We start from the raw sequence: 12,493 nt of genomic DNA on the forward strand, positions 1-12,493 counted from the left end.
AGGGGTGGGAGAAAAGGGTTTCTGTTATCTTCAGAAATGTAAACAAAGTCACGTGTGTACATATACCGAAGCATCGCCACATACCCCAACAGAAACCCTAACCCCACCATATATACCCCCCCTCAGTTTTTTGAAATGTAACCGGTACTTTCGGAGGTACACCGGTACATATACCGTAAGATCGCCACTCTCTCTAAGAAAACAATATAAATGAGCCTACAAGAAACGTCTATGCAGACATTCCACTTTCTAGAAATAGCAGTCAAATCTCCTTTAAATTACACCTTACTACTTTGAAAGGAGAAACCATATTGGATAATGAAGTAGTATTGTTAATAGGTCTCCTGGATCAGGGTTGACCTTGGCTAACCAGCAACAAACAATATAAAGGCGGAAGAATATTTGACTAGCAACTGTTTAAGTCATCACCGGTTGAAACCTACTTCAAGTTTTATTTCAAAATAAAGAAGGTAAGTTTATATAATAAAGATTTGATTAATTTTCAAGAAGTGTTAAAACCCTCTTTTCTGTGATATTTATTATCATTGCACGATTAAATCCGTAAAGAATCGCGAGTATTCTTTCAGTAAACAAGAGCGGTTACTTTGAAATTGTCAGTTTGAGACTTTGACAATTGTTATCTGGTGGAGAAAATATAATCGCGGAAGGAAGAAAATATATTAAAACAAATGGATAAACCAGCTTGGAAGTAGTTATATGCTGCTATTAAAACTTGTGGGTTTTATTTACGAGTTTATACGAATATGAAAACAACTTCATTTTTGCAGCATATTTTGTATTCGGATTAATGCCGAGAATCTGGGACAAAATGCAGTCGAAACATTTTCGACTCACTTTTCGAACAATCCAAGATTTTAAAGTTTCGTTTACTTCCCGCGCCGACTCTGCATTGGTGGCTTGCTTATCCCGAACGAATTCCGCATCTTCTTTGCTCTTAGGACCTGTGTCCTCTTATGTAGCTGTGCGATATATTCCGGGCTAGATTAAGTGCAATAGAGGCCATAAGAACTTAGACGGCAAAGACTTCCGCCCGGCGGAAAGACTTCTTAGAAGATTTTGGTACCCCCATGTATATGTAATTTAAAATATAAGCAACAATAAACTATAAAATAAATTTTTACGTTTCAAAAATTATACAAAACTAACAGTAAGATGGAAAATGATCCTTTCTAGTAAAGGTAAAAGGCCTGAAATTTTAGGGATGGAGACTAGTCGATTACATCGACTCCAGTGTTTCACTGGTATTTAATTTGATTTGTCGACCTCGGTGGAATTAGAACTCAGAACGTAAAGGAGGACGAAATGCTGCTAAGCATTTCGGGTTAAACTCCAGTGTTTGACCCGAGCACAAAAAAAAAAGAAAGAAATATAGTGCAATAGGTGTAAAACAACATCTAGTAAACGAATATGAAAAAAAAAAGAAAAAATGTGCGCTGGCGAAGGAGAGGGGACTCGAAAAATTCACTTGCCCAAGGCGTCATGCAGTGGGACTGAACCCGGAACCGTGTGGTTTGGAAGGATATCCATTTTCTTGAAGGAAAAAATCGGACCGTGTGAATTGTCCTGGTCCTCCCACCACCCTGTTCGCCAGCAAGTGCTTTCAACTATAGCCTCGGGCCAACCAATGCGTTCTGGAGGCCGAAAGTGGCATTTCGGAGGAAAAAATTATCTATGCTATAAACGAAGATGAAAACAAAAATTTTCGCACAAATATTTTCGATTCTGTCTTCTACATTATGGTTATTAACAAAAAGAATTGCAGCGTAGATGTTTGTAAGCCAGTCAAGAACACACACACCAGGACAATTCACACGATCCGATTTTTTCCCTGAAGAAAATGGATATTCTTCCCAACCACACGGTTCCGGGTTCAGTCCCATTGCATGGCACAATAGGAGAAGTCCTCTCTCCCCCGCCCCCTGTTCGCCAGCGCGCATTTTCCCCCCATATTCGTTTACTACATGTTGTTTTACACCTATTACACCATTTTTTTCATTTTTGTGACCGGGTTTTGAAGTGGGGTTACTGGATCGTGTGAATTATCCGAGTCCGCACCCCGCCCACCCCCGTCACAAAAATTGAGAAAAAAAAAATGTACTAGGTGTAAAATAATGTTTAGTTAACGAATATGAAGAAAAAATTTCACCAACGGACAGGGAAGTGGTGAGAGGACTCGGAATATTCTCGATGTGAATTTTCCGAGTCGTCTCCCCCACCTCCTGTTCACCAGCGCGCATTTCTTTTTCATATTCGTTTACTACATGTTGTTTTACACCTATTGTACTATATATATATATTTTGCTCCAGTCAAACACTGGAGTTTAACTGTATTTCGCCCGGCTGGTTAACGATCCTGCCAGTTTGGTGCCTTAGTAAGATGGAAAATAATGCTTATCTTTTTGCACTTCTAATTTATTTATATTTAAAAAAAATTTCCACCTTTTTTAATTGCAAAGTCTTTGATGAGATCCTCACCATGAAACCATGAGCACTTTTGAATTTATGTTTCCAATCATACAAAAAACTTCGAATATTATTCTGGCAAGTTTAAAATGCTTTCTTTTGTGCTGTGAACCATACACCATTTCTGTGGTGCCCATCATCCCTTTGATTCCTTAAGCACATGCTTATTTTGCATAATGGTTAATCCAGCGCTGACTTCATTAATTGTTAGGTAGACTGAATGGAGGTTGATTCGTTCAACCTAATGAGATAAATTTAATTTTCAAGGGAATCCTAGTAAAGCTAAATATCTACTCAGTTCCAGAACTGAGTATTTCCATTATCTATGCATGAGGAAACATTTCGGATAGGCTTATCCATTTTACCTGGGATCGAGGAATATGCTTTATAGCATTGCATATAAAGCATAACTTGCTATCACTGTGAGAGCTCGTTAATTACATTTTTAATCAACCAAATCATCATCATCATCATCATCGTTTAACGTCCGTTCTCCATGCTAGCATGGGTTGGATGGTTCAACTGGGGTCTGGGAAGCCAGAAGGCTGCACCAGCCTCCAGTCTTATCTGGCAATGTTTCTACAGCTGGATGCCCTTCCTAACGCCAACCACTCCGTGAGTGTAGTGGGTGCTTTTTACGTGCCACCTGCACAGGTGCCAGGCGAGGCTGGCAACGGCCATGGTCGGATTGGCGTATTTTATGTGCCACCGGCACGGAAATATGAATCATTTTGTTGTACAATCTTTCCTTTAACTTGAAAATACCCTTTTCCCAGAATTAAGGTGCCTGGGAGGGTAAGTCGAAAGGTAAGCTACTATAAATCGGCACGAACTTTCCGGACAACCCAATATTTTGTTGCGAAGAGGAAAGAGCCAAGTGTCTTATAATGCTTACAAGAATTATAATAGGTCTCTACAGACTTAGGGAGAATGGCTAGAGAAAAATGTTGAGATAATAGTTAAAATGTTTTAATATTATATAAAATTTTTTGAAGTTATATTTGCGTGTGCTTTTGTGTAAAATTAGTCGTGGGTATGAGAAAGTTTGAGGTGAATTGTTATGTGTGTCAAAATGTAGGACATGGTGCATAAAAATAATTACGTGCATGTGCGGGGTACGTTTAGGTACCTATTGATAGCAGTTTTGACAAGTACACGTATGTATGTAAGCAAGCTAGTTAATAGTCTTTGTGTCAAAACTTGAAGTGGCAATCGATATACAATTTGCTGAGGGTATCTAATGTGAAGTTTCGTGGAAATATACAGACAGACATTTCTAATGTCCCAGGTATAGTGTTTCTTCAAAACTTGTTACCACAATGATGTTTATATATGGTTATAGTTTGGAGGGTCATGTTATCCAAGTGTTCTGGAGTTGATTACACAACAATGATCAATGGCAATTGACCGAACGTGATTTTTTTTTTCTCAGAGGATGTGTTTATTTTCAAAGAATTGATGATAGCACTTACATTTTCATCAGTTGAGTTTGAGTAACCTTGGTTTGTCTTTACTTCTGCATGCTTTAGAAAAGTAATGTTCATGGTTCCAGTGTGCTGAACACTTTTCTGCAACAAAACCGTTAAGTGATAATAATGTATACAATAATTTCATTATTATTATTATCATTTAACAGTTTTGTTGTAGAATGACTTCCATGACTTCTGTTACAATCTTGATTAAATAAATCAAGAACAGACATCTTGATTTATTACAGAAGGCTTGATAACAGCACTTTTTTTGTCACTCTTTTCATTCTTGTAAATTCTGGTTGATGTAAATTCCTTATGAATCTAAAAGGTAGATTGCTGGTCTTTTATCAGTTTCCTTGGTCTCAATAAATTGGAGTACTAGTTCCAAGGATCATAACGCTAAAGAGGTGCAACTGAATTTATGGATTTTGGAGGTTACAAAATAAGATATCCTTAGTAATTGTAGCTGAGTACTTAAATTCATTTTAAATTTTATATATGAGTACAAAAGAAACCGGTTTTTCTGATCTTTGGACTTGTAGCATGAATAGTCATTACATTTTTTTCACTGAATTTTTTTTTACAGCAATAACCTGTAAGCTTTCTTATGGTAACTTGAAAATGTATCTGTAAATTATATATCTAGAAGTTAACGCCTTCCAGATGAATTTTCTTTCATCCTTTCTGATCAGATAAAATATTTATGGTGATTTATTCCACTGTACTCTTTATGTCTAACAAAAACTATACTCTATATTTCTTATTAAAACTGTACTGAAATTTTGTTAAAACTATCAATATTAAAGTTGTTGCTGTGGGCAAATTTAAAATGTTTTATTTCTTACTTTTTTTGATTACAGATCTGAGTGGAAAGTGAGAATAACTACCTTCCTTCAATTTAATCTGTTATATTTTTTTTTCTGAGAAAAATAACCCACAAAAGAATAAAAGACATTTTAATACACAATGGATTTGGATGTAGAAATACCACTCAAGGAGAGACTTTCAGGGTTATCTTCTAAATTTTCTCATGCTGTCATTGATCTAGACAATGAAAATATATATTCTGATGATCATTCACATGCTAACGTTCAGTTTGATGAACCTCTCAATTCATATCAAGAAAACAGAGATCTCAAATCTGGTTCCACAGTCTCGGACTTTGTAGGTGTAAATAAAGAATGTGCTGATAGTGATGATTCTGATTCCTTACCTGCATATACTGAATTAACGAGCTCTCACAGTGATGGCAAGTTATCAGAATTCCTAAAGAAACACACAACATTGTCGCAAACAGAAGTGATAAAACACACAACTTTGAATACATTGCCACAAACAGAAGTGGTAAAGAAGAGAAAATGCTCTCCAGAAAAGATGGCTGTGAAAAAAGACCTGAAGGATGTGAGTTTAACATTATTTTTAAATAACAAAATTTATAATTTAGTGTTCCAAGAAACTAGTAATAGCCTTCATAAGTGAAAACAGTTCACATGATACATTTTTTAAAAGATAAATTTGTGTGCCATAAGGAGAAGCTGGTTCTGAGGTTTTGCATACAACCCTTTGAAGGAATGAGAAATATGTTAGAAGGTTCTGAATAATGTTGAGTAATACAAGGAAAAAAATAGCTGATGACCAGGTATTAATTATATAAGATGACCAGGTATTAATTGAGTTGTAGATCAATGATCTAAGTGAACTATATGTGTTATACTTGTGTGTGTATGTGTGTGTGTGTGTATGTGTGTGTGTGTGTGTATGTGTATGTAGACTTCACCATCTTTTGTGATTATTGGTGATCTGTTAGAATTCAGTACTGATATTCAGTGTTCTTATTTATTACTGATAGGTATCCTTGTATTAGAATTAACCTCTTGACAACGGTCGATGCAAATATGCAATCACACTTTTGCTTGCCTACCTACTTTGCTAACCTACATCTATCACAGACTTTTTTTTTAGCGGCTGACATATGTTTACATTCGCTATCGTGTACTTTATCTCTTGAGGTGCGCTCGCTTCCCACCCCGTGCATTATCTTAGCTATTTTAGGTTACGTTCAAGTCACGAGACTAGTAGTAGACCAATGACATGCGGATACTTTACATGCATAATACAGTGCTTTGAGTTGTACCACACGCAAGCTATTTTTTGAACTTGAGCAGAATAACTCGTGCATATCATATTATGATAAATAGCTTCACATAGTTCGTTTTCATAAACCGGTAGACGTAAATGTACGACGCTATGTTATTGTAATGGTGAACATAAATAGATGCAAACTTGTTGGCACTTGTGGATCCGTGGAATAAGCTGCCGGATGAGATAGTGAAGATGCCGACGACCGCTCGGTTCAAAGTCTCTCTTGACCAGAAATGGCCTGAACTCTTTGTATGACCACCCTCCCTGCACATAACCACCTGTCCCCCTATATGGCCTTGCTTTTGCTTTTTGAGCCAATAAAAATTGAAATGAATTGAATTGAAATTGAATTGTGTGTTTATGTAGCCTCATTAGATAAAAAAAACCTGGAGCAGTGTCTCGCATGCTTCGGGTAATACCAGCGTCAAGGGGTTAATTTGAGTTCACTGCATAAAAAATATCTTTTGGGATTTGATTACTCCCTATCTGGTGGTTGTGTGCAAGCAAGCATTGCTTGTGATGAGCACAGCTTGTGAAAAGATATTAATGTTTGATACTTTATCTCATCACTTGAGGCTGATATTGAAGAAACTGTTCAGTTTCTGTTCTTGTTTGGCATGTTTTGTCTATGTTTTGTTGCCATGCCAAAAGATTACTGATTATACAATTGTTCTTCATTAGCATCTTGGTCTTGAGAATGAGTTTCTGGTTCATCTAGACACATGAGTAAGCAAACCTAAAGTAGATGTAGCTTTCCCAATATGATTATTGATCTTAGCATCAAAAGAGACCTTTTAACTGATAGTAGGTCTGATGTATGTGAATTAGTATATGTGAGCAAGTATACTAGTTCCAGTTTCTTATTTCTTTACTGCCCACAAGGGGCTAAACATAGAGGGGACAAACAAGGACAGACAAAGGGATTAAGTTGATTACATCGACCCTAGTGCGTAACTGGTACTTAATTTATCGACCCTGAAAGGATGAAAGGCAAAGTTGACCTCGACAGAATTTGAATTCACAACGTAACGGCAGATGAAATACCTATTTCTTTACTATCCATAAAGGGCTAAACACAGAGAGGACAAACAAGGACATACAAAGGGATTAAGTTGATTACATCGACCCCCAGTGCATAACTGGTACTTGATTTATCGACCCCGAAAGGATGAAAGGCAAAGTCGACCTCGGCGGAATTTGAACTCAGAACGTAATGGCAGACGAAATACCGCTAAGCATTTTATCTGGCGTGCTAATGTTTTTGCCAGCTCGCCACCTTGCTAGTTCCAGATGCTAATAAATCAAAGGTGGAGTGTCATTTAAAGGATGATAGTCACTCTAAAATCTTTGCAAGTATTAGAGAAATGGTCCGGAAGACACTGAAGTTATTTCTTATTGGGTGAGGACACTGGAGCATTATTGCCTTTGATTAAGAACCACACCCTCCTTGGCTCTCAGTCTTGTGCAGCTGTCTGTTAGTTTTGGTATGCGAATAGACTCCTTTGGTTGAAGTCTCAAATAATGTTTGAGAAGCAGATAGAAAGAGAATTTTGAAACTTTGTAGTGCCATATGTAGCCTTGATTCCCACTGCTGTTGATGTCTAGACGTCCAGATGGATTACTATTGTAGTTCTATTGGATTGTTGCCCTTGTATCGTCATACAATGATAGAATCTTGCTGTGTAACTTTGAGAGACATTCATTCTTAGGAGATTTAATCAAATGACTTACTATGTCACTAATATTTATTTCTTTATTGCTCACAGGGGTTAAACATAGAGGGGACAGACAAAGGGATTAAGTCGATTACATCAACCCCAGTGCGTAATTGGTACTTATTTAATCAACCCAGAAAGGATGAAAGGCAAAGTCGACCTCGGTGGAATTTGAACTCAGAACGTAATGGCAGACGAAATACCTATTTCTTTATTACCCACAGGGGGCTAAAAACAGAAGGGACAGACAAGGACAGACAAACGGATTAAGTCGATTACATCGACCCCAGTGCATAACTAGTGCTTAATTTATCGACCCAGAAAGGATGAAAGGCAAAGTCGACCTCGGCGGAATTTGAACTCAGAATGTAATGGCAGATGAATACCACTAAGCATTTCGCCCGGCAGGCCTCTCTGTTTCTCTGCATTTCTGAATTTGGTAATTGTACTGACATGCAATGTGAACATATTTCACCATTTTCTTAGACAAATCAGCACAGCTCCTGTGAAGGGAAATGAAATGTGAAAAGGCAGGAAATAGCTGTGTAATTACTCCTATTAGCTTGATTAGCTCGTTTTTTGATAATAGCTGCCTTTCAAATGTTGATGATTTCTTGGTGGTTTTTCATGCATCAGGTCAACTTTGTATGAATGTTACAAAATCACAGTTACAGAGTGAGTCTTTGAGATTTTTGGTTTTCCATTCTGCTTGTTTGTTGGAGTTTCTCCATTATCTTCATGGAACAAATGAGGAAGGTGAACTATGATGAGTTAACACCTAATTAGCCTTGTTCAATGTGGGTGGTAGTTGTCCTTTTACACTGAGGCCATGATTGGCTGTATTGTTAATAAGTTGGCCTCAAAATGACAGTTTCATGTTCACTTATGGTGTCTGACACCTTCGCCAGTGTCTTCTGTCATACCTTTCAGGTCTTCATCATCATCTTTTAATGTCTGTTTTCCATGCTAGCATGGGTTGGACGGTGTGACAGGAGCTGGTAAGGCCAAGGGCCACACCAGGCTCCGTTGTCTGTTTTGGCAGGGTTTCTACTGCAGGATGCCCTTCCTAATGCCAACCACTTTACAGAGTGTATTCGGTACTTTTTACATGGCACCAACATCAGTTCTTTTTATGCGACACCATTCACCAGTGCTTTTTATGTGGCACCAGCACTAGTGTTTTTTACATGACACAAACTCTTTGAAAGTTCAGCAGAGGGCCTGTTCTTGTTTTGTGGTAGACTTAATATATCATCTGGTTCAATACCACCACCTGGTTCATGGGTACCTCAGTTGGCATGCATTCTGTTGCAAATATTTGGTCAAGGTCTCTGCCTTGAGGATAACTTCTCCCATTTAGACTTGGAAGTCTTGAGGAGGTCAACGATCCTATCTTCCTCCTCTGATTAAGCCATTTAAAAAACAGTTTAAAAATATTGCAAATCTCTTTCAGTATCCACAGCAACCATTGGTACTATGCTATATGTTGATTTAGAGAAGCAGAACCTAACTTTTCTTGTTATGGTGATGTTGATACAAAGTTAGGGAGTCCTTCTCAGGGTTCTAGCTTTCAGTATTATTGAGGACCAGAAAGGCAGCAATCATTAACAGAATCATTAGCACACTAGACAAACTGCTTGGCAGCACTTCATCCCTCTTTACATTCTGCTCTGAGTTCAAATTCTGCTGAGGTCAATTCAGTTTTACCTTTCATCTTTTCAGGGTCAATACAATAAATACTAATTGAGCACTGGGATTGATGTAATTCACTTAACCCTGCCCCCAAAATTGCTGGCCTTGTTCCAAAATTTGAAACCACTATTATAGAGGCCAGTTGGTAAATCAGTTAATTTAGCCCTTTACTTTCTGCTGTATCCTGATCAAAGTATTTTGTCTGGCTATTACTTGGATTATAAGTTTTTATGAATTTCATATTATGGATTGTAGAAATGATATTGTATGTAGATCACTTGACTTGTTGAAACATAGAAAAACATAAAATATATCTTTAAGTGTCCATGTTAGCAGGTTTGAATTCAGGTTTGTAAATTACCAAACAATCACTTCAACATGCTAATAGGATAGGATAGGGGGAGAAGAGGAGGTAAAAGAATAAGAGAGAGAAGAAGAGGAAAACAAATGGGTAAAAAGATTGTATAGAGTGCACATCAGAATTATTAAGATAAAACTTACTCGGAAGAGGATGCGTGGCATTCAATCATATAATAATATAATTTATATATATATATATGAATTAGAGAAAAACCACTATTATGTAATTCAAACAATGATAGACATAAATCAAATCATAAAGAAAAAATAAAACATATTATAAAACATAACTAGATCACAAAAAGTACAAAAAATGAATAAACAATATATAATAAGTAAAAAGGCTACGTACGTTTCATATATATAATTTATATATATTATATATTTATATTGTGAAATTTGATTTAATACTAAATTGAATTTTTCCCTGCAAGTTTGGAGTTATACTCCCTAATATTATATATATATATATAATATTTTTATATAATATATATATATATAATATTTGTATATAATATATATTTTTTTAATTAAATGAATAGGTGATGCAGAAAAGTGATCAAAATGGAAAGATAACAAAGAAACACATGAAAGAGAAGGCTGCTCAAATAAGAAAGGCTGAGCAAAAGAAACGTTTAGCATATCAACCAAAAGAATGTCTGAAGGTTTGTGCTTCTAGTTTTACCTTGATATTTATTAACTGTTAGTTTTGTCTTAAGAGCTCAGAGACGAAGTTGTCTATCCAGGTTGAGCAGTTACTTCTCCAGATCGAGAAGACACACCTCCTGCACTATGGCTATGGGGTTAGAAAGGCGGCGAGATGGCAGAAACGTTAGCATGCCGGGCGAAATGCGTAGCCGTATTTCGTCTGCCCTTATGTTCTGAGTTCAAATTCTGCCAAGGTCGACTTTGCCTTTCTTCCTTTCGGGGTCGATAAATTAAGTACCAGTTACGCAAGGGTCGATGTAATCGACTTAATCCCTTTGTCTGTCCTTGTTTGTGCCCTCTATGTTTAGCCCCTTGTGGGTAATAAAGAAATGCAAAGCAGCAAGCTGGCAGAAACGTTAGCACGCTGGGCGAAATGCGTATTTCGTCTGCCCTTACGTTCTGAGTTCAAATTCCGCTGAGGTCGACTTTGCCTTTAATCCTTTCGGGGTTGATAAATTAAGTACCAGTTACGCACTGGGGTCGATGTAATCAACTTGATCTGTTTGTCTGTCCTTGTTTGTCCCCTCTATGTTTAGCCCCTTGTGGGTAATAAAGAAATGCAAGGTGGTGAGCTAGCAGAAACGTTAGCATGCCGGGCAAAATGCGTAACCGTATTTCGTCTGCCACTACGTTCTGAGTTCAAATTCTGCCAAGGTCGACTTTGCCTTTCATCCTTTTGGGGTTGATAAATTAAGTACCAGTTACGCACTGGGGGTCGATGTAATTGACTTGATCCGTTTGTCTGTCCTTGTTTGTCCCCTCTATGTTTAGCCCCTTATTGGTAATAAAGAAACATATGGGGCTAGAAATGTTGCAGGTAAAAAAATCACAAGATAGCTTCTTGAAGCTGAGCCGATGGGAAGGAGACCAGGAACAGACCATGAACGGGATGGTCGGATGATATTCATAGTCTCTGTAGGTCACATTTGGGGTGCTATGGATGAGATGCCTGAGAACTCTACCACAATGACTCTGTCAAGAATAGTGCATAGAGAAGATGGATGGATAAACTATTGGAGCCAGAAAAAGATAAACTGGTATCAAACTAGACTTCCATTTTATAGGATTTAAGCATTGAAGTTGTTTATTTTCTTTAAAGGTCTATTTTACTATGTCATCATTATCATTATCATCATTTGATGTCTGTTTTCCATGCTGGCATGGGTTGAACGGCTTGGTAGGAGCTAGCAAGGCCAGGGGCTGTACCAGTAACAGGCATCCATTTTGGTCTACTAGAGACTGTACTGAAGCTCTGTTGCGATGTTGCACCTCCATCGCTCAGGCCCATCAAGTGGCTTTCATTCCTTTGTGTGTTAGATAAACCCTCGCATTTATCACTGACGAAGAGAAGGTTCTTATGAATTAACTATGAAATCGGGTCCGATATGGTAATAACAGAATTTTTTAGAAATTTCTGTCGGCTTTCTTTGAGATGCGTGCTTATAGTGATGAATTATATAGTTATGGACAATGTGTCTAGTTTCAGCATATTTGGCATTAGAATTTTTTTTTTTTTGCCCTTGTTTATAAGTTGTTTATAAATTTAACCTTTATAGATATTTTTTGATATGTGGCCATTGATGAAATTCTTTTCGAAAAATTTTATCCTATATTAGATATATATATATATATATATCATCATCATCATCATTTAGCGTCCGTTTTCCATGCTAGCATGGGTTGGACGGTTCAACTGGGATCTGTGAAGCCAGAAGGCTTCATCAGGCCCAGTTAGATCTGGCAGTGTTTCTACGGCTGGATGCCCTTCCTAACGCCAACCACTCCGTGAGTGTAGTGGGTGCTTTTTACGTGCCAATATATATATCCATGTAGGATTGTAGTAAAGTAAGTATTGTTAACAAAAAGTATAGAGAAACATGCTTGAAGGTTGTCTGGTCGAACTTGATGGATACAAAATAA

At 37.3% G+C, this 12,493-nt stretch overlaps 1 protein-coding gene across 2 annotated transcripts in view; it reads left to right on the forward strand.

Annotated features, from left to right (window-relative positions):
- The first annotated feature begins 212 nt into the window (after nucleotides 1-212).
- Nucleotides 213-12,493, forward strand: part of LOC115211950 (crossover junction endonuclease EME1) — a 33,317-nt gene continuing 21,036 nt past the window's right edge. The window contains exons 1-4 of one of the 2 annotated variants that reach the window (XM_036503236.1): nucleotides 213-470; nucleotides 4,817-5,239; nucleotides 5,273-5,357; nucleotides 10,408-10,530. In XM_036503236.1, the coding sequence (XP_036359129.1) occupies nucleotides 4,923-5,239; nucleotides 5,273-5,357; nucleotides 10,408-10,530 (525 nt within the window). In that variant the 5' untranslated portion in view covers nucleotides 213-470; nucleotides 4,817-4,922. Of the gene's footprint in view, nucleotides 471-4,816; nucleotides 5,358-10,407; nucleotides 10,531-12,493 lie in introns of both variants that reach the window. The other variant, XM_029780714.2, reaches the window with a different exon arrangement.

Source organism: Octopus sinensis, linkage group LG5, assembly GCF_006345805.1.
Source record: "Octopus sinensis linkage group LG5, ASM634580v1, whole genome shotgun sequence".
NCBI lineage: Eukaryota > Metazoa > Mollusca > Cephalopoda > Octopoda > Octopodidae > Octopus > Octopus sinensis.